At 47.9% G+C, this 26,045-nt stretch overlaps 1 protein-coding gene and 2 pseudogenes across 7 annotated transcripts in view; 2 read left to right on the top strand and 1 right to left on the bottom strand.

Annotated features, from left to right (window-relative positions):
* The window catches only part of CDH3 (cadherin 3), a 170,542-nt gene that overhangs the window by 88,084 nt on the left and 56,413 nt on the right, over window positions 1-26,045 (top strand). For 4 of the 7 annotated variants that reach the window (XM_055298425.2, XM_055298422.1, XM_055298426.2 and 1 more), the window contains one exon: window positions 199-313. The exons of 2 other annotated variants lie outside the window; for them this stretch is intronic. In XM_055298425.2, the coding sequence (XP_055154400.1) occupies window positions 199-313 (115 nt within the window). Of the gene's footprint in view, window positions 1-195; window positions 314-13,604; window positions 13,660-26,045 lie in introns of those variants that run through there. One more of the 7 variants, XM_055298427.1, reaches the window with a different exon arrangement.
* LOC129457618 (calponin-2-like) lies at window positions 5,180-9,623 on the bottom strand (annotated as a pseudogene).
* LOC129492935 (CDGSH iron-sulfur domain-containing protein 2-like) lies at window positions 19,378-20,513 on the top strand (annotated as a pseudogene).

The raw sequence follows: 26,045 nt of genomic DNA, 5'->3' as shown, positions 1-26,045 counted from the left end.
CGCCCTGGCCCCGACCGGGACCGCTCCCTGGGGGGCGGGCGGGGTCCGCATGGGGCAGTGGCGTCGGGGAGAGCTCCGGGCTGCGCTCCCTGGGGCCAAGGGAGGCCCGGAAGGCCCGTGAGGACCCTGCGGGGTGGGGAGTGCAGGGCCGGGCACGCCTGGACCCAGCCTCCTTCTTCACTCTCTGCCCTGGCGCAGGTTTGCTGGCTGCAGTGCGCGGCCTCCGAGCCGTGCCGGGCGGTCTTCGGGGAGGCTGAAGTGACCTTGGAGGCGGGAGGCGCCAAGCAGCATCCCGGCCAAGCGCTGGGGAAAGGTAAGACCCTCCGGGTGGAACCGCGGGGTAGGAGCCGCACGTGATCCCTCTGGTGTGGACCGCGCGAGGGGTGTTCGGGCCGGGGCAAAGGACTCCTGGCGCCACCTCAGTTCCCGGGGAGGCGCAGAACGCGCCTCGGGGGCTGGGATTGGGGGTGGTGGCTGACGGAGAAGGCTGGGCAGCAGAGCGCCTATGACATCCAGCCCCTTGTCCGGTAGCCACTGCCTACCTTGACCCCCTCCTCCGAGATGCCGGATGGCTGAGCCCCCCACCCAGTCTCGACGTGGGAAGTTCTCCCCCGCTGGCCCCAGCAGAGGAATGCGCCGGCCACATTCTTCCCCCAACCCCCGCGCAGGTGTGGGGATGAGCCGTGCCCCGGGCAGCCCCCTTCGCCCCTCTCGGGCCCCCTTTGTGAACCGTGCTTTGTGTCTCCGACAGACAGACCGGGTCTGTTTCTTTTCTCGAGCTCCCCTACCCCGCCCCCCTTCTTCCTCGGCAGCTGGAATGCACTCTTAACCCTGCCCTTCCCGGAGGGCCTGCACCCCTGTAGCCTGCCTGGAAACTGGGCCCTGGCACACCTGGGCTGGGGCCATCACGTACGGGAACCACCCCGCCCCCAGCGTCTCAGGCCTGGGATGCTAGGTCACTGGGAGGAGTTTGAGGGGGACAGTGTCCCAAGCTGGCAGGCCTGGGGCTATGGGGGCGATCAAAGCACATTTTTGATCCGTCAGTTACTCCTACCCCCGCCCCCCGCCCCAAGTTCAAAAACCTGAGGGGGTGGGCGGTGCAACTTTAGTGAGGAGAACCAGTGTGTTATGAGACCCAGGCGGTTGCTGGCTAGTGGAGGGCTTTCTCCCTCTAGGTTAAGAGGACAATGGATGGGGGCTCCAGCAAGGGATGAAACCTTAGTTCTTAAACGGTATAACCCTGGATCCTTGGGTGGGGTTTCAGAGGATCCTTACACTGAAATTTTTGGGAACTTGGGTATTCATTTTTGCGGGGAAGGAACTGTGGCTTACCTGGCTTTCAAAACATTGAGAACTCTTGCTACCTAGCATTCTTCTAAAGTCTCCATCAACTTACCCCTCACCCCAGGCACAAATTCCCACTGTTTGAATGTGGGGCTGTCAATGCCTAGGGGACAGAGTGGCTTTTATTTCTCCAAAAGAGGATTGAGGACCTTGAGTCTGTGGAAGCCCTTTTTAAAAAAATTCTCTCCAAATAACTCTGCAGATTGACAAAACAATTAACACCCAGGCTAGGCTAGGCTCCTTAAACCCTTGGCTGTAGGGAGCTGAGGAGAGGCATTAAGAAGCCATGCCTCATAAACTTTAAATTCTTGCGCAGGGGTTTATTACTGGCTGGCTAACAAACTGCAACTCAGCCAACCTGTAAAAATGTGAACTCGGGCAGGGCCCCAAATCCAATTCCGGCTCCCTGAGGAAGCCTTATTGCTAACCAGACTTCTGCCAAATCTACGCCCCCTCCCCCCACCCCATTGTCAAGTTCTCTGACTACAGTCTCCCAGAGCAGGCTATAGCTTTGAGTGTTGTCTGTACCTTATCTTTCCTACTGAAGCAAGAAATATCAGATTAGCTGTCACTTCACTAGGCTTGAGGTTTTGGGGGGAAGCAGTGATCAGGTTTTCGATTTCATGGTTGGGTTGGCGAGTGCTTCCCGATGACGTCAGGCATTTTAAACCTTTAGAGGAAATTCAGCTTTCTCGGATGTCTGCTTTACGGTTGTGAAAAACGGTGGGTTTGTGGCAGGAGCACACCTGGGTTATACAACAAAGGATGGGTTAATGCGCTTGGCACACCTTGAAACTCCCTGCCACATGGCTGGGTCTTAGAGTAGGCTTCTGGTGGCATGGGCTGCTGCTTTCTTTTTTAAGTAAAAGTGCATTTCTTGGTCCAGTTGGTCCCAATAAATTGGGACTTCCCAACAAAACATATTGCTATTTCTCCCTTTGGTCTTCAGCTGGCACTTTTACCACCCCACCTGCACCCTAGTTCCTCATCCTCAAAACATAGAGCCCCAGCCTGGATCTAGCCACGTTGAAAGGGTTATCCTGCAGGAACGTATACACTCTCAAGTTTAGCCAAGCAGGCAAGTTTCCATATTGCTAAGGGAACAATCACCCCTGTTGTTTGCCCCTGGGTTATGAATATCAAGGGTGTCTATGAAGTTCAGCTCAAAGAACTTATCTGATGTAATTAATGCCTTGTTTGTATGTGCATCTTCCCCTTCAAAGCCCTTTTGCAACTCTGAGCTTGCTTTATCCTCCTGACATTCCCTTGAAGCAGGTGAGGTAAATGTTAAACAAGCTGAGCTCTTAATCTCAGAATTTTGAACTTCAGAAACCCCATAGTCTAGCCTTGCCTGAGGTTTTGAAGGTGGAGAAACAGAGGCACAGCTTAATGGATTGGATTCACTTAAGCCAAACAGCTCGTGAACTTCTTTGAGGGTGATAGACACAACTTTTACCTCTTGGTATATGCCCAGGGCCTGGTACCTTACAGGATGCCCAGTCCTGTATGAATTATGAATGAATTTGACAACCTTGTGAAGGGTGACCCATTTTATAGATGAAGCCTACATGACTGTGGCTTCACCAAGTCATCACTGCAGTGATCAGGGGGGATTTGAATGGAAATTTCAGACCCCCAAGTTTCCTGGCCCTTTTTTTTTGAGATAGGGAATCGCTGTGTCACCCAGCCCAGGCTAGAATGCAGTGATGTAATCACTGTTCACTGCAGCCTCTACCTTCTGGGCTCTAGTGATCCTCCTATCACAGCCTCCCAAGTAGCTGAGACCACAGACATGTGCTACCACGCCTGGCTAATTTTTAATGTTTTGTAGAGACAGGGTCTCACTATGTTGCCCAGACTGGTCACAAACTCCTGGGCTCAAGCAATCTTCCCACCTCAGCCTCCCAAGCACTGAGATGACAGGTACGATCCACTGTGCCCAGCTCCCTGGCGTTTTTTACTACCAGAAAGCAGGGCCTGAGTGGAGAGGGTAGAATATTGGATCCCTGAATCCCACAGCTATAAATAACAAGTTCTCCTGGCCCCCCGCCCCAAGAGCACTTAGTCATTTTTTTTTTTTTTTTGTAGGGTTTTCCAGAAATATTCATGTAGAGGAAACTGGTTTGGATTTAGTCTCTAAGGGCCCAGGTGAGGGGTCTTGAGTAGCTCAAGAGGAAAGGTTAATCTGGAGGGAAGGAGAGCCGGCACATTCCCCCATCCCAGTCCCACAGTCTGTGGGCCACCTTCCTTCAAGTGTGGTCTGGAAGCCGACAGTGGAGAGGTGGGAGGAGGGAACTTTCATGGTATTAGTGCAGTGATTAAAAGTGAGTGACCTACAGTGGTCTACTCATCCTTAAGGGTGAACAACTGAGAGAGGCAGCTTAATGGCAGTCAAACAGATGTAGTCCTTCATTATGGCCTTCAGTAGGTTCATCTGACCCATAGTCAGCCTTTGGGTCAGATTAAAAACTAACCATCAGCTTTGGGAGGAAACTTCCAAGTTCAATAATGCATCTGACTGAGCACAAGTTAACATCAAGATGGTTTTGTCTCTTTCAGCTCTGGGTGTAAAAACTGCCTTTTATTGTGGAAGCCCCTACTCTGGAGTATGCCCTTTATTTACATTTCATTCTTCCTGTAAGCATATATTTCGCATCTGCATAGATCAGGCACTGTTCCACAACTTCAAATAAAGCAATGAACAAAACGAAGTCCCTGCCCTTGAGCTTACAGTCTAGTAATTTTTTTCTTTTTTTCTTAAAAACAGAGGTTTTATTGCATTTGGTCCACAGTTGGTGTTTCACATTATCTCATGGTGCAGGGCCCCTGGGTAAGGGGGTCCCTGTGCAGTACTTGGCGGGGCATGTGGCTAGGGGAGATGAAGCAGTATAGCTGGTCAGGCCCAGAAGGGGAGATGGAGGGCTGGGGGCTCCTTAAAACCTACTGAGGGGCAAGGCGCAGTGGCTCACGCCTGTAATCCCAGCACTTTGGGAGGCTGAGGCGGGCAGATCACATGAGGCCAGGAGTTCAAGACCAGCCTGGCCAACATGGTGAAATCCCGTATCTACTAAAAATACAAAAATTAGCTGGGCGTGGTGGCAGTGTGCCTGTAATCCCAGTTACTTGGGAGGCTGAGGCAGGAGAATCGCTTGAGCCCGGTAGGTGGAGGTTGCAGCAAGCCAAGATCACGCCACTGCACTCCAACCTGGGCAACAGAGCGAGACTCTGCCTCAAAGACAAAAAAAAAAAACCTGAGGACCACAGTAGGGGGTGGTTAGCATGGAGAGGGGGTCAGGCTTAGCCCTAACAACTCAGAATTCTACTTCCTTGTGCGGGCCTCAGTTTCCCCACTGGGCCCCTGGGCAGGCCTGAGGGTCTGAGATCTGTTGGTCTGAGGGTCCTAGAGAAAGCCGGCCACTCAGCCTGACATATTTTAGCATCGTGGTCAGGTCCCCTCTCCTAGGGGACTCATTTCCCAGCACCCTCTCCACTGTCCCTGCCCCATTCCTCAGGGAAAAAAATACATATTTTTTCTTTTTTCGAGATGGAGTTTTGCTCTTGTTGCCCAGGCTGGAGCACAATGGCGCGGTCTCGGCTCACCGCAACCTCCACCTTCTGGGTTCAAGTGATTCTTCTGCCTCAGCCTCCCGAGTAGCTGGTACAGGCATGTGCCACAACGCCTGGCTAATTTTGTATTTTTAGTAGAGACGGGGTTTCATCATGTTGGTCAGGCTGGTCTCGAACTCCCGATCTCAGGTGATCTGCCCACCTTGACCTCCCAGAGTGCTGGGATTACAGGTGTGAGCCACCACGCCCGGCCATATTTTTATTTTGTTAATATTTCCTGAAACTTTTGTGGGTACAGAAACCACAAACTGATCAGCTGACAAAAGGGGGAAGAGGCAAGGCAACTGGAAACCTTCCGGGACCGGTTCCCTCCATGCCCAGGTCTCTTCTTCCCAGCACAGCTCAGCCCATAGCCTGGACGTGCCAGCAGGGACCCTCACCTTACATGCATCGGGATACAGCCTTAACCCCTTCCCCCACAGCCTGGTGGCCCAGTTCTGCGAAGGAACCAAGGCAAGGGGGGAAAATCCCTGCTGCCAGATCCCATGCCGCCACTCACAGACCCTCGGTTGACTGGCAACACTGAACAGGTTAAAAAAAAAAAAAAGAAAACACAGAAAAACCCCAAAACCCAGACAGGGAGATGATGTGGGGAGACAGCGTGCTGGGAGCCTTAGTAGCTGGCCTCCTCCTGGTAGTAAGGGGGATATTCAGGGGCCTTCCCTGGGCCTGGGCAGTCGTTGGTGCCCGAGGGAGCCCTGTTGGCCGCTGGGCCTTGTGGGCAGTACTTGGAATTGTATATCTGCCGGCCCAGGCTGAAGACCTGGCTGCTCTGGTTAGCACCCTGCATGTAGCCCATCTGCAGGGACATGGAGGAGTTATCACACTTGTTGGTGCCCAGCTTGGTGTCATAGATGTGCCGCTGGGTCCAGGGAGCCGTCATGCCCACGTGGCTGGCGCACTTGTTTGTACCCATCTGGAGGCTGATGGTCGAGTGGTCCACGGTGGCAGGATGTGGTTCTTGGGGCTGTAGAGATGCGCCTTGTGCCGTACATGATGATACCCGACTGGCTAGCACATTTGTTGGTGCCCATCTGCAGCCCAATGACGCACTGGCCGGCCTTCGTGGTGTTGTAGTCGAAGTTCCGCTCCTGCTTCTTTGAGTACCTGACGCCGATGTCCACCCCGCTCTGCAGCCCCTTAGTCTTGGCCTTCCCCGCCAGGGCAAGAAGAGACACCTGTACCTGCGTCATGTTCCCACTCTCAAACAGGTTATTGGCCTCAAACAGGTCCATGGGGTTCATGCCATAGCTGACTATGGCCTTGATGAAGTTGGAGAGGTTTTCTAGCTGGTGCCAGTTCTGCATGGAGTGGTTGATCTTGGGGACTGAGCCTGGATGCAGCTCGTTCATGAGTGTGTGTAAGATAATTCTGTCCTTCAGGCCCTTCTGGAAGTCAGGGCCGATGGAGAGACTGGTGAGTCCCTCGATCCAGCTGTGGAGCTCTGCCTCCTTCTGGGGGTCATATTTGGACAGGATCTGGTTCTTGACCTCGGCAGAGAGCCAGTATGAGGGGCCCTTGTTGAATTGCATGGAGAACACGGCTGGCGGGTACAGTGGCAGGACAGGACCGACTGGAGGTGACCAACCGGCCCTAATTTAGTAATTTTCTGTGCTTACGGGCTGCCCTGCAAAGCATTTGTTGATAATTTCCACTTAGCTGTAAAATGAGGTTAAGGAAGTCAGTGAGAGGTCACTGGTGCAATAAACAGAAGGCCGGGATTTAAACCCTGATGTTTTGCCTTCACATCCCAGGGAGATATCCATAAATTTGGCTCCAATTTGAACTGGACCTTCAAGCCTAGCAGGCTGCTTTTCTGGCTTAGCAGCAGAGTAGGGTTAACTTGCTGAAGACTCTGTCCTGCATCACCAGTAGCTTGTGCCTGGGGAGCAGGTCTCAAACCTCTAGTCTCCCTTCCCACCTCCTCATACGCCACAGTGTTCCTAGGTTACCCAGTGCAGGGTGCTCTCACCTCCCTGCTGCACAAGGAAGGCAGTGCTTATGACAAGCAGAGTTTCTAGGGCCAGAAACTATAGCTCTGCAAAGCATCTGGAGGATGATGGAAGAGGAGGGAGGGAAGGGCCTCCTCAGCTCCAGTCAGTTGAGGCTTTGGTCCTGAGGCTGAACGGTCTCCATTCAGAGACTCGATGTTATTGAAGAATAACAAATGTGGACAAAAGTGCTGAAATGATGAGTGTGCAGCCTGATGAACATTGCAAACTTAAAACCCCTGTGTTTCTGGCACACAGATCAAGAAACAGCATTACCAGGGCCTTGGATGCCCCCTCCCTCCTAATTTCAACCCTTCTCTCTAGATAACCACTCTTCTGACTTCTGAGTACCACAGGTGAATTTGCCTGCATTTGAACTTTCTGTAAGAGGCTCATACAATTGTCTTAGCTCTGGCTGCTTTCATGGCACTATTGAGAGATTCTTGCATAATTCTGGATGTAGTTCTAGTTGATTCTCATTGTATAGTATTTCATTATGTGACTATCCACAATTCTGCTGTTGATAGGCATTTCAGTAGTTTCCATTTTGTGCAAATCTTCTGGTGACCTGTGCACCCCTATTTGTTATTTATACACCTGGGGCACAATTGCTGGGTTAACTGATTACCTGAGGATTCCAATACTGTGATCCTGGATGGAGGTATCAGCTCCTCTCTGTTCTGAAGTAAGTGAGTTGTCTTCTGCACTCTCCCACCCCAACAGTCTCTCTGCCAGACGCCCCCCTTCCGGAGTCTTGATTTTCATCTGGCCCTATGCTAAGAGACAGCAAGTTTTTATTATGTACTTGGCCTCATCCTTTGTCTTGGGGGAGAAAAGCTTCCTTTTCTTTGTCCTTATCCTGATGCTTGCTTCGTTCCTCAAAAGTAGAAAGAGAATCTGGAAAGGGCCCTGAATTTCTTTTCTTTTTTTTTTTTTTTTTTTTTTTGTTGAAATGGAGTCTTGCTTTGTCGCCCAGGCTGGAGGGCAGTGGCGTGATCTCAGCTCACTGCAAGCTCCGCCTCCCAGGTTCATGCCATTCTCCTGCCTCATCCTCCCAAGTAGCTGGGACTACAGGCGCCCGCAACCACGCCCGGCTAATTTTTTGTATTTTTAGTAGAGACGGGGTTTCACTGTGTTAGCCAGGATGGTCTCCATCTCCTGACCTCATGATCCACCCACTTCGGCCTCCCAAAGTGCAAGGATTACAGGCGTGAGCCACCGTGCCCGGCCAAATTTCTTAAGTGAGAACTTCTTTCTCGGTGGAGATTTATTTGTTCTTAATTTTTTATTTTTTATTTTTTTGAGATGGAGTCTCACTCCGTTGCTCAGGCTGGAGTGCAGTGGCACAATCTCATCTCATTGCAAACTCCGCCTCCCGGATTCAAGCGATTCTCCTGCCTCAGCCTCCTGAATAGCTGGGACTACAGGCATGTGCCACCATGCCCAGCTAATTTTTTGTATTTTTAGTAGAGACAGTGTTTGACCGTGTTCGCCAGGATGGTCTCGATCTTCTGACCTCATGATCTACCCGCCTCGGCCTCCCAAAGTGCTGGGATTATAGGTGTGAGCCACCGTACCTGGCCTTTTTCTTAATTTTTAAATTAAATTTTTTTTTTTTTTTTTTTGCGGCTGGGTGCGGTGGCTCACACCTGTGATCCCAGCACTTTGGGAGGCCGAGGCGGGCAGATCACCTCAGGTCAAGAGTTCGAGACCAGCCTGGCCAACATGGTGAAACCCTGTCTCTACTAAAAATACAAAAATTAGCTGGGCATGGTGGCAGGTGCCTGTAATCCCAGCTACTTGGGAGGGTGAGGCAGGAGAATCTCTTAAATCTGAGAGGTGGAGGTTGCAGTGAGCGGAGATCGTGTCACTGCACTCCAGCCTGGGTGACCGAGCAAGACTCTGTCTCAAAAAAAAAAAAAATATATATATATATATATATGTATTTAAATTAGAGGCGGCCGGCATGATGGCTCACGCCTGTAATCCCAGCACTTTGGGAGGCCAAGGTGGGCGGATCACTTGAGGTCAGGAGTTCGAGACCAGCCTGGCCAACATGGCGAAACCCCGTCTCTACTAAAAATACAAAAATTAGCCTGGTGTGGTGGTGTGCCCCTGTAATCCTAGCTACTCAGGAGGCTGAGGTAGGAGAATTGCTTGAGCCTGGGAGGCAGAGCTTGCAGTGAGCCGAGATTGCACCACTGCATTCCAGTCTGGGCAATAGAGCAAGACTCCATCTCCAAAAATAAATAAATACATAAAATACAGAAGGGGTCTCACTATGTTGCCTGGGCTGGCCTTGAACCCCTAGCCTCAAGCAATCGTCTTGCCTCAGCCTCCCAAAGTGCTAGGATTACAGGTGTGAGCCACTGTGCACGGCCCTGGGTGGAGATTTTTATCCTGACCAGTGTGTGGGTGGGCAGCAGCCTCCTTATTTGGCAAACATGTTCAAATCCAGCTCCTCTCTTATAGAAACAGTGAAGTGTCTGAGATCCAAAGCCAAGTTGAAATGGTCATTCAGCCAACAAATGTCTGAGTACCTACTAGGTACTGGATACTCAGAGGGTAAGTAAGGCCACAGTTCCTAACCCTCAATGAACTCCTGATTAGAGTTCAGGTACTGTTTACTGTCAGGTACTGTTCTAGGTGCTGGGGATTCATTAGTGAACAAAATGTGCAAAAATCCTGGCCTCAAAGGGCCACTTACCTGCTAGTATAGAGAGACAAAATAAGTACAATATATGCATATATGAGATTGAGGAGGGGCCGGGCATGGTGGCTCACACCTGTAATCCTAGCACTTTGGGAAGCCGAGGCAGGCGGATCACTTGAGGTCAGGAGTTCGAAACCAACCTGGCCAACATAGTGAAACCCTGTCTCTGCTAACAACAACAACAAAACAAAAAAAAACAAAAATAATGGCCGGGCGCGGTGGCTCACGCTTATAATCCCAGCACTTTGGGAGGCCGAGGCGGGCGGATCACGAGGTCAGGAGATCGAGACCACGGTGAAACCCCGTCTCTACTAAAAATACAAAAAATTAGCCGGGCGTGGTGGCGGGCGCCTGTAGTCCCAGCTACTCGGAGAGGCTGAGGCAGGAGAATGGCATGAACCTGGGAGGCGGAGCTTGCAGTGAGCCGAGATTGCGCCACTGCACTCCAGCCTGGGCGACAGAGCGAGACTCCGTCTCAAAAAAAACAACAACAAAAAAAAAAAAAAACAAAAAAAAAAACAAAAATAATTAGCCTGGCATGGTGGCAAGCACCTGTAATCCCAGTTTACTTGGGAGGCTGAGGTAGGAGAATGGCTTTGAACCCAGGAGGTGGAGGTTGCAGTGAGCTGAGATTAAGCCACTCCACTCCAGCCTGGGCAACAGAGCGAGACTCCGTCTCAAAAAAAGAAAAAGAGATTGAGGGAGAGGTGGGAAAGGAGTGATATAGAGTCACATAGGAGGGGCTGCTGACATGTTCTTGGAGAAACCTCGAGGAACTGATGTCCAAGCTGGCAGCCAAGGAAGAAGAATTAGGCAAGGGAGTTGGGCATGAGAGGTGACGTGGAGTGTTCTGGCAGAGGAACAACACGAGGGTTCCAGGGACTTGGATACATTGAATCTGGCTGGATCATGGAGTGTGAGGTGGGGAGAGCCAGTGAGGCATAGGCAGGGTCCAGCCCCGCTTGAAATTTGTCTCACCCCATAACAGAGGCAGCAAAGTGTTTGGGGAAATCCCAGTTGTACCAGTATGGAGACATAATGGCTGAAGTCCCAGTTGTACCAGTATGGAGGCCAGGGTCTCTGAAGTCTTCCCTGGAACCAGGATATTGGCCCCCACTCCCAGCAACCTTTCTCAACTCCCCTCCCACTTCTCAGACTGGAGGACCATGTCTGCCTCAGTTGCCTTTTTCTCATTTCATTTAGTCACCTGGCATTGCCAACCCAGGTAGCAGGGCTGGCAAGGAAGGGCTGTGAAAACTCACCACCACCACCCAGATACCACTTGAGAGCTTACTGAATTCCAGAATCACACTATGTACTTTATGTAATAAGCCCCTTTAATCCTCCTAAAAGCCCCATGGGGTGGTTGGAATTGGCCCCATTTAACTGGATAGGAAACCTCGGCTTGTCACTTTGTAACTATCTAAGGTCACCCAGCTAATAAATTGTGGAGTCACATTTTGAACACAGGTGTAACCCCCTAAGTATGAGGCACTGACCATTTGGAAATCAGGGTGGGAAAGGGAAAGATATTTGGAGTCTTCTGGCCCCAGCCAAATTAGAGGAAGATTGGAAATAGTTAACTTCTGACCCAAGGGCTTTGAATTCCTGTTCCCTCCACAGGCCCCTGCTAATCGCCAGGAGGGTGGGGGGTGGCAGGCACTTCTGCCCAGGACCTCTGGCCTCCCTTTTAAGATATGGGGGAACAAGGAGGGTTCAGATACCCGGCCTGATAGCACTCAAACTGACAGCCCTCTGCAGAGAACTGCCACCCCACCCCCACCTGCCTCCAGCAGCAAAGACCTCCCACCTCTTGCTCTGGGTAGAAGAGCTTGACAGACCCTTCCCCAGTCACTCCTCCTCCCCCAGCCAAATCTGGGTATCCTCAGGGCTCTGGGTTACCTAGAGCATCAGAGGTCTGCAAATTCCTCCAGCTGACAGAATTCCCTCCAGGCTGCAGCTGCCTCTGTCTGCTGGACTTAAGAGTGTTGGGGGCCTGCTGCTTGGGCAGTGAACCAGAATGCCTCACCCGGGGAAAGAAAGCCAAACGTGCTGGGTGTAATGGCTCACACCTGTAATCCCAGCACTTTGGGAGGCCTAGGCGGGTGGATCATCTGAGCTCGGGAGTTTGAGACCAGCCTGGCCAACATGGCGAAACCCTGTCTACTAAAAATATAAAAATTAGCCAGGCATGGTGGCGTGTGCCTGTAATCCCAGCTACTCAGGAGGCTGAGGTAGAAGAATCGCTTGAACCTGGGAGGCAGAGGTTGCAGTGAGCGGAGATCACGCCACTGCACTCTAGCCTGGGCGACAGAGCAAGACTCTGTCTCAAAAAGCCAAGCAAACATCTTCTTTTCTCCCTCGACCCCATCTTTGAACTCAGGACTCTGGCTCTGTGGCTGTCTAACATCTGAGGAGAGGGCTCAGAGCCAAAGCCACAGAGCCAGGAGGTAGGAGGACTGGTGGGCTGCCTCCCCTCGTGAGAGCCTCTCCAGGTGCTACTGAACCCCAGGAGGAAAGATCTGTTTTTCCCTAGGACTCTGAGGCATCTTAGGGCTAAATGGGGAGATGGGGAATGGGGAGGTATAATCCCAGGTCCTCTTCTCCTTCCATCTCAGTAGCCCCCCTTTTTGTTCAAGACCACTTTAAAGTTGGAAGTTACCTATTAGCAAGAGACCTTGACAACCTGTGTTGTATGTTAGGAGAAGTAGAAGGTATTTTTGCTTTGAGTTCTGACTCCAGGGTCTCATATTCGCTTTAGGAAGTCGTTGATCCCCAGGAATTAACTGTGTCTAAAAGTGTACGTGCATCTTTCTAAGAAATCTCCTCCTCCAAATTTGGGGACCACAGGTATTCCCCAGATATCCCAGTCTTTTTTTTTAAGAGACAGGGTCTCACTTTGTTGCCCAGGCTGGTCTTGAACTCCTGGCCTCAAGTGATCCGCCCGCCTCAGCCCCCCAAAGTTGGGATTTCAGGTGTGAGCCATCATTCCTGGCCCCCAGTCATTTTATAGAGAAGCTAGAACTACTGTTGAGAGAAATGATTTGCACTTGGGTCCGTTTGGAAATTCTTCAGACTCTCGTTAAACCCAGCAGTGGGAAGAGGCCTGATGGTATACATCCCAGCACAGGCAAGGGAAAAATGGATTCTAAGCTGTTTCTCATCCCAAATGATGTGGCCTGAGGCGAGTTACTGAGTCCAAGCTCCTCAGCCTTGAGGCCCTAACTTCCCTGTGCCTACGTGGGAAATGGCCCTGGAGCTATGACGGGGTGGCTGGCTGGACTGCTCACTGGCCAGTGAGAGAGCCCAGGTGGAGGTTTCGGCTGCTCTCCTGGGTGTCTTGCTGAAGGCTGACCGCCTTCTGAGCAGCCTTTGCACAGCGTGCCCCATCTTGTCGTAACTTCAGGCAGGGGAGAAACAGCTACTTGTGAGCTCTCTCCACACAAGCCAGGACAGGACGCCAGGCCCACACACTGCCTTCTCCCTGTAGAGTCACTTCATCCAGGCTTCCCACCGTACTTCGAGACCTGCTCTTCTCTGGTCTTTTATGGTCTTTTTCCACTTCCAGAAGTCTCCTGCATTCCCCAACTGGGACTCAGCCCCACTTCAACTGGTTTATCCCTGCTTTTGGCCTCTGAGTCAGTAGTTTGCAAGCTTGGCTGGTGATCAAATTGCCTGGGGAGCTTTTTATTTTTTATCGTCTCCTCCCCAGTGTATACCATTTTATATTGTTTACATAGGGACGGTTGGTTGGTTGGGATTTCAAATTAATACATGAAAATATGTTCACTGTAAAGACACACTTTTTTCAATAAAATATGTGGCACTTACTATGTGACAGATAAAGTTCTTAGTACTTTATATGCATCAGCTCATTTAATCCTCAAACATCCCTTGAGGGAGGTACTATTGTTGTCCTCATTTTGCAGGTGAGAAAACTGAGGCCAGAGAAGTTAAGTAACCTGCCCAAGATCCCACAGCTAAGTAAGTAGTAGAGCTCAGATTCAAACCTAAGCAGACTGAGCTTACACCACTGAACTCTACTGCCTGTCAATAGAAGCAAGTCAGAAATAAACACATGAAGGCTGGGGTATGGTGGCTCACAACTGTAATTCTAGTGCTTTGAGAGGTTGAGGTGGGAGGATTGCTTGAACCCAGGAGTTCGAGACCAGCCTGGGCAACATAGTGAGACCCCCCGTCTCTACAAAAAATACAAAAATTAGCCAAGCATGGTGGTGCATGCCTGTAGTCCCATCTACTCTACTCAGGTGGCTGGGACAGGAAAATTACTTGAACCTGGGAGGTAGAGGTTGCAGTGAGCCAAGATCATACGACTGCACTGCACTCCAGCCTGGGCAACAGAGTGAGATGCTGTCTCAAAAAAAAAAAAAAAAAAAAAAAGGATCTTTTGAGCCCGGGAGGCAGAGGTTGCAGTGAGCCAAGATCACACCACTGTACTGTAGCCTGGGTAACAGAGCGAGACCCTGTCTCCAAAAAAACAAAAAATAAATAAAGAGAGAAAAAGAAATAAACACGTGAAATTTCTTCCCCAGTTCTACTCTCTTAAGGGCAAGCACACAGTTACTGATTTTATAAGAATCCTTGTAGACCTTTTTTTTTTGCACAAAAAACTTATGTATGCATACAGGAATTTTAAAAACAAGAATTGGACTATATCATGTATACAAATGTTACTCTGCAACTCGCTTTTTAACTTAGAATCACAGGCATCTTTCCAGACTGTTAAATACACATCTATCTTGTTTTTAATAGCGCCGTAGTCTTTAACATGGTGAATGTACCATGATTTATTTAACCAATCTTCTACTTTTATCTTTTACAGATGTGGTGGTAGGGAAGAGTTAACATCAAAATTGTAAAGTGTTTGGATTTTTAGCAATCTAACTATCAGTAATTGCCTTATTAGGAAAGACTGCTGTAGAAAGATGATCGAGTGAACTGTACATCTTAACATCATCCAGATAAATTGAGCTTTCATGTTTAAACAATACCTTTAAGACAGACTCTGCTGTAAACTTAAGGTTACTATACCATTTGAAAATAGTTTTCAGATTAACTTTTGTTTTATGACTATCTAAATAATAGTCAATAGTTTCAAAAGCATATGAATTCACCAAAAGTCAAAAACTTTTAAATTGCATGACTCAGAAGTAAACTACCACATTCATTCACACTAGCATTATTTTCCCTGGGTGTTGAGAGATTGAGAATGTGTCATCAGTCAATGCAAAGTACATTTTTTTCTCAAGTTTTTCTTTAGATTTCAAAATCTAGTTAGCAAGCATTTTGCTGAATAAAAGTTGATTTTCAGTCTTAAAGCAGACACTCATTTCTGTTCTTATTTTCCCCCAAGAGGAGCTTATGAGTTTTTTTCTTAAACTCAAATATTGCTGTACTAAAGCCTAGAACAGGGTGGTTGCATTGATATAAAGGATGCATTCTTGAAAACCACAAATAGACTGGGCACGGGAGCTCATGCCTATAATCCCAGCACTCTGGGAGGCCGAGGCGGGCGGATCACAAGGTCAGGAGATCGAGACCATCCTGGCTAACACAGTGAAACCCCATCTCTACTAAAAAACACAAAAAACTAGCGGGGCATAGTGGCGGGCACCTGTAGTCCCAGCTACTCGGGAGGCTGAGGCAGGAGAATGGCGTGAACCCGGGAGGCAGAGCTTGTAGTGAGCCGAGATCCCGCCACTGCACTCCAGCCTGGGCAACAGAGCGAGACTCCATCTCAAAAAAAAAAAAAAAAAAAAAAAGAAAAAATTACAAATAATTCATAATTCCCATGATTCAAGACTTATATTGTCATATGAACACGTGAAGTGTATGTATGGGGTGGGGAGGCAAAGGGGATGCTTACAATTCACTACTCTCTCCAGCTTTGAAATTATATAACTTAAAACTTTTAATTTGGGGGATTTGCATTTCTTCAAACTTTACATAAAAAGCAAGACTAATATTTATGGCACCATTTCAAATTTCTGCAGTTGAAGTTTGCATGAAATATATCTGTATTATAATGTATAGAGTGCCTGAATTGGGGTCCCAGAGCCACTGTGTCTGGGTTGAATCTGTTTGTCCACTTACTACTTGTGAAACCTTGGGGCAAGTTACTTAACCTCTGTGCCTCAGTTTTCTTATCTGTAAAATGAATATAATGGGATCTCATATGGTTATAGTGAAGATTAAATGAGTTTGTGTGTGAAACAGCATGTAGTGAGTACATCAATGGTAAGTGCCAGTGGCAGGAGGAATAGCAGTATTGTTATAGCTGGAATAGTTTGTATACATATTTCTTTAGACTGGATTTCTAGAAGTGAAGTTACTGGGTCACGTGACTTTCATAGTTCATTCAACAATTATTAAACACCTACTTTGTACTGGGCACAGTGCTAAATGCTGGGAGACAGTGATAAGCAAATTCTAGTGGGGGAGATAGGCAATTAAATAATCACTAGTAACTTTTTTTTGGTTTTTTTTGGAGATAGCGTCTCACTCTATCCTAGGCTGGAATTCAATGGCGAGATCTCAGCTCACTGCAACCTCCGCCTCCCGAGTTCAAGCAATTCTCCTGCCTCAGCCTCCCAAGTAGCTGGACTTATAGGCACCTGCCACCACACCTGGCTAATTTTTTTTGTATTTTTAGTAGAGATGGGGTTTCGCCATGTTGGCCAGGCTGGTATCGAATTTCTGACCTCAGGTGATCTGCCCATCTCAGCCTCCCAAAGTGCTGGGATTACAGGCGTGAGCCACGGCACCCGGCCAATCACTACTAAACATATATAATCAGAAGTTGTAATAAATTCTATGGAAGAAAGTTATTCAGAGCCAGAAGGGTTTTTCACAGGGAAATCTGATCTAGTTTGGGAGGGTTGAGGGAAGTTTCCCTGAAAAAGTAACTTTGGAATTGGGATCTGAAAGATGTCAGGAGTTAACTGTGTAAAATCGGAATGGGAATGGAAGGAGACACTGTTCCAGACAGAGGGAGCAGTGTGTGCAAAGGCCCTGTGATGCTATATTTAAGAAGAGGCTCAATGTGGCTAGAGAGAGAGATTGGCACATTAAAGAGTTTTTTAGGACACGGTGGCATGTACCTTTAGTCCCACCACTTGGGGAGGCAGAGGCAGGAGGATCACTTGAGCCCGGGAGGTCTAGGCTGTAGTGCATGATGACTGCATCTGTAAACAGCCACTGCACTCCAGCCTGGGCCATATAGCAAGACCTTGTCCCTTTAAAAAAGATTTTTTTGGCTGGGCGCAGTGGCTTACGTCTGTAATCCCAGCACTTTGGGAGGCTGAAGCCAGCCCTTTTTTTTTTTTTTTTTTTTTTTTCTTTTTTTGAGACGGAGTCTCGCTCTGTCGCCCAGGCTGGAGTGCAGTGGCGTGATCTTGGCTCACTGCAAGCTCTGCCTCCCGGGTTCACGCCATTCTCCTGCCTCAGCCTCCCTAGTAGCTGGGACTACAGGTGCCTGCCACCACACCCAGCTAATTTTTTTGTATTTTTAGTAGAGACGGGGTTTCACCGTGTTAGCCAGGATGGTCTCAATCTCCTGACCTCGTGGTCCGCCCACCTCAGCCTCCCAAAGTGCTGGGATTACAGGTGTGAGCCACCGTGCCCGGAGGCTGGTGGATTTTTTTAATTTTTTTTTTTTTTTTTTGGGGGGGACAGTCTTGCTCTGTCACCCAGGCTGGAGTGCAGTGGCATGATCTTGGCTCAGTGCACACTCTGCCTCCTGGGTTCAGGCTATTCTCCTGCTTTAGCCTCCCTAATAGCTGGGACTACAGGTGCCTGCCACCACATCCTGCTAATTTTTGTATTAGTAGAGACGGAGTTTCACCATGTTGACCAGGCTGGTCTCGAACTCCTGACCTCAGATGATCCACCTGCCTTGGCCTCCCAAAGTGCTAGGATTACAGGCGTGAGCCACCGTGCCCGGCCAGATTGTTTTTTTATCCCAAGAACAAAGGCTTATCACTGAGTTTCAAACAGAAAAGTGACTTTATTTCATTTTTTTCAAATGTACTATGCTGTTGCATTTTTAAGAGATTCATCTTTTTAAATGGAGATTTTTGCACTCATTTATACTAAAGATGATGTTGTATGCACTAAGGTGGTAGGGGTGGAGATGGAAGGGGCCTAAGTCTTGGTGGGTGATAGTCTGGGACGGGAAACTCTAAGGGGGAAATGGTCAAGGAAGAAGCAGCTGCTAGCTAAACCATATGCCAGGCGTTATGCTAAGTATTAACTCATTCAACTGAGGTAGATATTAGCATCATTCTTATTTCAGAGCTGAGGAAACAGGCCCAGAGAGGTTAGCCAACTTGCCCAAAGTCAGTGTGGACCTGGTATTTGAGCCCAGGCACTCTGGCTCCAGACTCTGGGCTGCTTCTGATACCCGGATTCTGTTCTCAAGCTGAGTACATGATATGTTATTCCCTGGGGGAGATGCTGGAAAAAGACCATATTTGGGTTAAGCAAAGATCGTGAATTTAAGTTTTGACATACTGATTTCAGGATATCTTGAAAGCATCCAAAGGAGATACTGAATAGACAGATATAAGTGTTGGTCAGAGTAAGGATCTAGATAATTAAATTTTTGATATGTGGTCTGAAGTGCCATCAAAAAGCCATACCAATTTACCTACTCATGAGAAATAAATGAGAGAATCAAGAACTTTAAAAAATAGCAACAAACTGCTTTCCCCAGATCCACTTCCAGAAGCTGACTCGGTAGAAGTGATAGGTGGGTGGTCAGCAGGGAATCTGGATTTTTAAAATTGTTTGCTGGATGATTCTATCAGCTATGTTTGGGAATCACTGCTCTGTGACAACATTAAGGCCTCTTTGAAGAGCTAAATATATAGAAAGGAACAAACTGGTGAGATGTGGATGAAAGAAGCATAGCATTTTATTATTTTGAGACAGGGTCTCTCTCTGTTGCCCAGGCTGGAGTGCATGGCGTGATCACGACGCACTGCAGCCTTGATCTCCCAGGCTCAGGTGATCCTCCCACCTCAGCCTCTCAAGTAGCTTGACCACAGGCATGCACTATCACTCCCAGCTAATTTTTGTATTTTTTTGTAGAGATGGGGTTTCGCCATGTTGCCCAGGCTGGTCTCAAACTCCTGGACTTAAGTGACCCACCCGCCTTGGCCTCCAAAAGTGCTAGGATTACAGGCATGAGCCACTGTGCCTAGCTGCATGGCATTTGGGATTTAATTTCCTATGCTTGCCTCTATGGCAGTTGATCCCATTTTTAAACCTTCTGCTTATATCAGGATTCTGAATGGCCTTCACCTTCCTGTCCTTCTGTGTTGCTTTTTAAATCACTGCCCCTGGTTTTAATACTTTATTGTGCTTTTTGAAGCACAAAGCCGGACACAGTGGCTCACGCCTGTAATCCCAGCACTTTGGGAGGCCAAGGCGGGCAGATGATGAGGTCAGGAGATCGAGACCAGCCTGGCTAACATGGTGAAACCTCATCTCTACAAAAAATACAAAAAATTAGCCGGGCGTGGTGGCACGTGCCTGTAGTCCCAGCTACTCGGGAGGCTGAGGCAGGAGAATCACTTGAAACTGGGAGGTTCAGGTGAGCCGAGATCATGCCACTGCACTCCAGCCTGGGTGACAACGTAAGACTCTGTCTCGAGGGCCCGCCGCCCAGGCCGAGGCCGCGAGTGCCCGCCAGCCGCTTCCGCTCTCGGCGCAGGCGCTGCAGCTTGGCCAGAGCGGAGAGGGCTCGGGAGAGGAGTGGATGCCGCTGGCCAGGATGGTGCTGGAGAGCGTGGCCCGCATCGTGAAGGTGCAGCTCCCCGCATATCTGAAGCGGCTCCCAGTACCTGAAAGCATTACCGGGTTCGCTAGACTCACAGTTTCAGAATGGCTTCGATTATTGCCTTTCCTTGGTATACTCGCATTTCTTGGCTACCTTGCAGTTCGTCCATTCCTCCCGAAGAAGAAACAACAGAAGGATAGCTTGATTAATCTTAAAATACAAAAGGAAAATCCGAAAGTAGTGAATGAAATAAACATTGAAGATTTGTGTCTTACTAAGCAGCTTATTGTAGGTGTTGGCGTTCTAAATTTCCTGCCTGTGATGGTTCACATAATAAACACAATGAATTGACAGGAGATAATGTGGGTCCACTAATACTGAAGAAGAAAGAAGTATAATAATAATATTATAACTATTTTCTCATTCTTTGTGTATAGAAAATTTTTAAATGGTGGTCTTAATTATTACTACTGGTTGAACAATTATTTCTTCCAATTTATTTTCTTCCTGCACTACTGTTTGTATTTGATCCTTTGTCTATTCAGTCACTTAATTAGAAATTAAATTGTCAAGCCTCTTATTCTGACTTCAAAGAATTAATGTATCTTCCAACAATAAAATCACTTCTGATTTTAATCTAGGAAAACCTAAATTGTGGCTATGGATCCAAAGCTGTTTGTTTCTTTGAATATCAATATTTTCAACAGGATCTTGTATTTAAAATTCCCACCTACATTGTTAAATATGTTATTTTTTCATATCTCTTTTGGTTTTGATAATCTGAAGTGTTTTTTTCTCCTTTTGGCCTTCCAAACTGCATTTATTTAGGTGAATTAAGAAAAATATTGCCATCAAGAATTACTTGTGTTTTCACAGAGATAGACTCTTTGCTTTATAGAGATTGTAGTGTATTTAATATGAATATCCCAGCTTTAGAAAAGAAGTAAACTGGATACAAAAAGTTCCATTGAGGAACAGTTATTTACAATATAAAAGATTTGTTTACTTTTAAAAAAAAGACTGTCTCAAAAAATAAATAAATATAAATAAATAAAGATAAAGCACAACACATCATATTTGACCCTAACAGGCACCTGGGGGGGTGTGTGTGTGTGTGTATTCCCATTTTAGAGACTGGAAATTAAGAAGCAATAAATGGCTTACATTTATTGAGTACTTACTGTTAAACAGTTTAGAGATTAAGTGATTGACCCAAGGCTGCAGAGCCAATACACAGCACTTTTACCTACCAGACCCTTAATGGTTATCACAGCTGTCTCAGGTTGATCACTGGGATCTTTGTTCTGGCATGGTCCTTGAGGATGGTAGTCAGTGAGCCAGACAGCACACCTCATGCTGAGTCAGCCGTGTTCCAAACTCTCAGAGTGCCTAGTTTGGGTTTCACTCTGGGAGGGAAGACTCACCTCCTAAGGGTTATGAGGAATTTGATGAACACAGCAGAGCTTTCTTCAGCCGAAACTCCCCTGGAACTGCTTTCTCCACCCTCAACAACATGGGGTTACCATGTAATTTTTCTAGTCACGGGGAAAAACTCAAATCAAATTCTTTTTTTTTTATTTTTTTGAGACAGAGTCTCGCTCTGCCGCCCAGGCTGGAGTGCAGTGGCGTGATCTCGGCTCACTGCAAGTTCCGCCTCCCAGGTTCACGCCATTCTCCTGCCTCAGCCTCCTGAGTAGCTGGGACAACAGGCGCCCGCCACCACACCCGTCTAATTTTTTGTATTTTTAGTAGAGACGGGGTTTCACTGTGTTAGCCAGGATGGTCTCGATCTCCTGACCTCGTGATCCGTCCGCCTCGGCCTCCCAAAGTGCTGGGATTACAGGCATGAGCCACCTCGCCTGGCCTAACTCACATCAAATTCTGATTGAAAATCAAATACATGTTTACTGTGGAAAAACTGGAAGATAAGCAAAATGGGGGCCTACCATCCATACGGGACCTTTGTCTTTTCAAATGAATATTTGAAATCAATCGTCCATTTCCCAATGTTTCCACCCAAGTCTTTGTTGAGGGTATCTGATCTGAGACAGAGGGCCCAAGTCTGAATGATTTCACCACTCACTCTCTAGGCTTGCCTCCCCAGTATCCCAGCTTCCTCTTCTACTTGGCTGGGTCAGAGAAGGGCTCCAAGCTGAGGCCCTGACACACCCCGTCAGCCCTATCTGTAAGAAGATCCAGGTCCAGGGGGCCTGTGTGTAGATGGGCGCCATCCGCCAGGTGTAGCTGCACTCCACCTGGGTCCTGTTGCCCTCCAGGAGCTGCTCTGCTTACAGCTCTGGGGAAGAAGGCCTGGACCCCCAACAGGTGCACCCAGGGCTCTGGCAGGCCCTTGCGGAGCTGCACCAAGCTTGCTTGGCAAGGGCAATGGGCCTCAGCATGCCCAGGGGCGGGTCCCAAGTGAATCCAGTAGCCCCAAGGCCTCTTGGGATCCCAGCATGTGCAGCCTCTTCCCCCCATCCCACTTTGATGCCGTGTGACCTCTCCTGTGGGTCTCCTCAAAACAGGTCTGGCTCACTGGCCACCATCTTGGTTTTCGTGTGCATGGAAAATACCTGGTGACGGGAGAGGCAAACCACAGCCTTGGTACCAGGGCTCAGCCCCTCTCCCTCTCTTCTTTATGGTACAAGAATAAAACTATAAATATTTTATATAATAATTGTCAGGCTTATGCTATAAATGGCTTTATGACCTGCTTTTTTCCCCCCTCTGCAAAATACTTTTTCCTGGGTAGGTTTTCTTTTATAATATTTAAGGCTGTAGATTAGACATTTGGATGACTGTGGCACAGCATAATTAACTGTTCTGTTGAGAGTTAGGTTGTTGAGACCTTTTTTTGCTTTTTTTCCCTATTAAGCAAGTCACGAACATCCTGGCAGGTGTGGTTTTGTCACATCTGAGATGGTATCTTGGCACAGTTCCTGGGTCAACGGGCTTGTTTAAGGCATTTTAATTTGCCAGAAAGGTTGTGTCAGTTAATATTCCCCCACCCCTAGCCATATATAGCAGCACCCAGTTCCCAACTGTGACACAGCGCTTGTCCTTTTAATTTGTATTTCTTAGTTGGTGAACTTTTTTCTATATGTAGTTTTACTTAGGAAAAATGCCAGAATCTTTCTTCAAGTCACTTCCACCTACTTTTCCCCTGTGCCCTCTTATCCCAATCCCTTAACAGAAGGTAGTGATAGCTATAAGGACAAATTTGTTTGTTTTGTGAGCTAGATATGTCCCTAAACCAAGCTAGAATAGAAATTTCCTAGGCAATCTCTTCCCCCAACTCCCCAGGCTGCCTTTTGACCACAATATGTTTAAGATGATGTTTTCCTTTTCTTCTAGTCAAAATACCCAGAGATTAGTAGGGAAATTGGTGGAGATTGATCACTTGATGGACATTTTGTCTCCAGAGAGATGGGTGGTTTTATTTTGCCAGAACATCCAGTAATGTTGGATATCAGGACCACATAGCACCTCCAGGAAGAGACAAGCTCCTGACCTTCAAGGGTGTTCCCTTGGGAGTATGGAGGTGTCTAGGCAAATTCCAACCTAAAAGCAGGCCTGGAACATAAGAGGAATGAGTTCTCAGCCCAGCATCCATCAATTCTTATAAGTCTATTTAAAAAGCTTTCTTTTCCCAATAGCTCTAGTACCCCAGGGACCAAACTCTTCTTGCCCAAGTTTTATTAGTGGCGCCAGTTCAGGACCCGAGGCCAGGCTTGGCAGGATGATCTTTAGAGAGGAGCTTTGAACATAGGCCAGAGACTCCTGGTTTCCATTGGATGTCTTCTATCGAGTGCAGATACATAGAGCTCTGGCTTTTTTGTTGTTAATTTCTCTTTTTATTTATTTTTACCTACTTAATGTGTTCTATGATATTAATTGTTAATTTCTCTAGAAGCAGCCTCAGGTTACTGATTCCCTTTTTCCCTTCCCCGACAATATTTTAGGAAATGTACATTTAGGCTCAGTGCTAAAAGCTGTCCATTTATATTGGTAGAGCAGGCACCTCTTCATCAGGTTCATTGACCTTGTGATTCAGAATCTTTGTGGGAGAAACTGAGGCTAATGCGGTCAAATGACTGTCCGAAGCCCTGGATGGGTGTGGAAGAAAGAGCTATGTTTAGGCTTCCATTTTCCAGCCTTAAATTCTGAACTATTGCCCCATATGCTCATCATCAACTTGCCCCAGAAAGTTTGACGCAAGCCCATTCATGCCCCCGTGATTTGGCCAAGATGTGTGGCCTTGTGGAACCATGCTGCAGTTAGGAACAGGAGTCAGTTTACTTTGCTGACTATTTTTTTTTTTTTTTTTTTTTTGAGACGGAGTCTCGCTCTCTCGCCCAGGCTGGAGTGCAGTGGCGCGCTCTCCGCTCACTGCAAGCTCCGCCTCCCGGGTTCACGCCATTCTCCTGCCTCAGCCTCTCCGAGTAGCTGGGACTACAGGCGCCCGCCACCACGCCCGGCTAATTTTTTGTATTTTTAGTAGAGACGGGGTTTCACCGTGGTCTCGATCTCCTGACCTCGTGATCCACCCGCCTCGGCCTCCCAAAGTGCTGGGATTACAAGTACTTCGCTGACTATTAAAAGACAGGGTAAAGGAGGGATGGGTGATGAAGAGACCTGGTTTCATATCGGTTTCATTTTGAAACTAGTGATACAAGCCAGTGGTGCCAGGAAGCATCTGGGAGGAAATTGTAATGATCTGCCCCAGGGCTTACCATTTACTCTCTCTGACTCATAGCTTGCAGAGAAGACTACTCATGTTCCTACATGTGCCTAGCAAGTTTCCCTAGAAAGGCCAGCTTTTTCGTGAAATCTCCATCTTCTGCTTCCTCTGGTAAACCACAGAGGACCCCTACAAAACAGCCCTCTCCAAATGCAGACTGAGCCAGTTCCCTATTGTGCCCTTTGGTCCCGTGTGTCAACATCTTTGATCAGCTTCATCCGTTGAGTAAAGCATACAGCTGTAGCTAACTTCTTCCCACTTTGAGAGAGAATTTTTTGGTGGTATACATACAAAGAGGCCAGGATGTGGATGTCAGAAGCCTAGGTTAATTGTGAGTAGTCTAAGTTACCTTTTTATTGAGAGCTTACCTTACTTACTCTGGGCCAGGCACAGTATTCAGTGCTGTTTGAACACTATCCCATTTAGTCTTCCTAATAACCTGATGAGGTAGGTATTGTTTCATTTTCTAGATGAGGAAACTGAGCTTCTATATACTCATACAATTTGCCCAATCATGTGATAGATAAGTGACATTATAGGGATTGGAATCCAAGTCTTCTGGACTCCAAATTTCATATTCTTCATTGTTTCCCTGCCTTCAGGATTTGAAACCTGATCTTGCTGCTTCCTGGGGCAGTTCAACCCCTGGCAGCCTCTTGTTTCCTGAGTTGTCAGATTGGGAGCAGTAATACCACCTTGCAGGTTATTTTGTGAGGATTTGGGTAGGAAACCACTTAGCTGGGTATCCTGAACAGAGTGAGTGTTTGAAGCGTATTCCTATCAGTCTGGACCATTGCCCCTTGGTTGTGCTCTGTACCCAACTCAAAGCAGTTTAGAGCTGATGGGGCCAGCCCCTCAGATGTATCTGGAAAGTGCACCCTGAGTAGGAGGCACATACACCTATAATACATGACCATTGGCTTCTCCTTGGTTGTTGACGCTGTCCCTTCTAAGAATAGATGGACAGCCCAGATACTGTGCTACAAATATTTGGAAGCATGTAACAGTGGAAATATGCCAGAAGACAGGGTAGTAGAGTGAGTTATACACTCTAGTGGGAAGCAGATTTTGTAGACAGTGGGAAGAGGATTTCTAGCTCCTGGTGGGGGTGGGGGGTGGGCAGTAGCAGCTCTCAGAGTTTTGGGGATTAAGTCTTCTGAGTAGTAGGGGAGTCAATCCATTAGCCTCCTGCTGGGTAACCTGGTAGGAGAGGACTGGAGTCATTGAGTCTCTCCTTAAAGGAAATAATTGACAGAATTGTCTGGTTAGCCCTTTACTGGCTGAAGACCTTCCCTTAGGAAGAGGGCTGTTTTAAGATTGAGAAAAGTGGCCAGGCACAGTGGCTCATGCCTGTAATCCCAGCACACTGGGAGGCCAAGGTGGGAGGGTCACTTGTGCCCAGGAGTTCTAGACCAGCCTGGGAAACATAGCAAGACCCTGTATCTACCAAAAAAAAAAAAAAAAGGTGACCTTTAGTTTTTTAAAAAATCAGTGTTTCAATAACTAATGCAGACACAATGGTCAGAATTCAGACGAGTGTACAATAGGCCAAGTGTGGTGGCTCACACCTGTAATCCCAACACTTTGGGAGGCCGAGGCGGGTGGATCACCTGAGGCCAGGAGTTTGAGACCAGCCTGGCCAACATGGCGAAACCCTGTCTCTACTAAAAAATAAAAAAATTAGCCAAGCATAGTGGCAGGTGCCTGTAATCCCAGCTACTTGGGAGGCTGAAGTGGGAGGATTGCTTGAACCCGGGAGGTGGGGGTTTCCGTGAGCCAAGATGGCACCACTGCCCTCCAGCCTAGGCAACAAGCAAGACTCTGTCT

The sequence above is a fragment of the Symphalangus syndactylus genome, chromosome 11, assembly GCF_028878055.3.
Source record: "Symphalangus syndactylus isolate Jambi chromosome 11, NHGRI_mSymSyn1-v2.1_pri, whole genome shotgun sequence".
Classification (NCBI taxonomy): Eukaryota; Metazoa; Chordata; class Mammalia; order Primates; family Hylobatidae; genus Symphalangus; species Symphalangus syndactylus.
The sequence above is the reverse complement of the archived record's forward strand: the minus strand, read 5'-3'. Positions and strand labels throughout refer to the sequence as shown.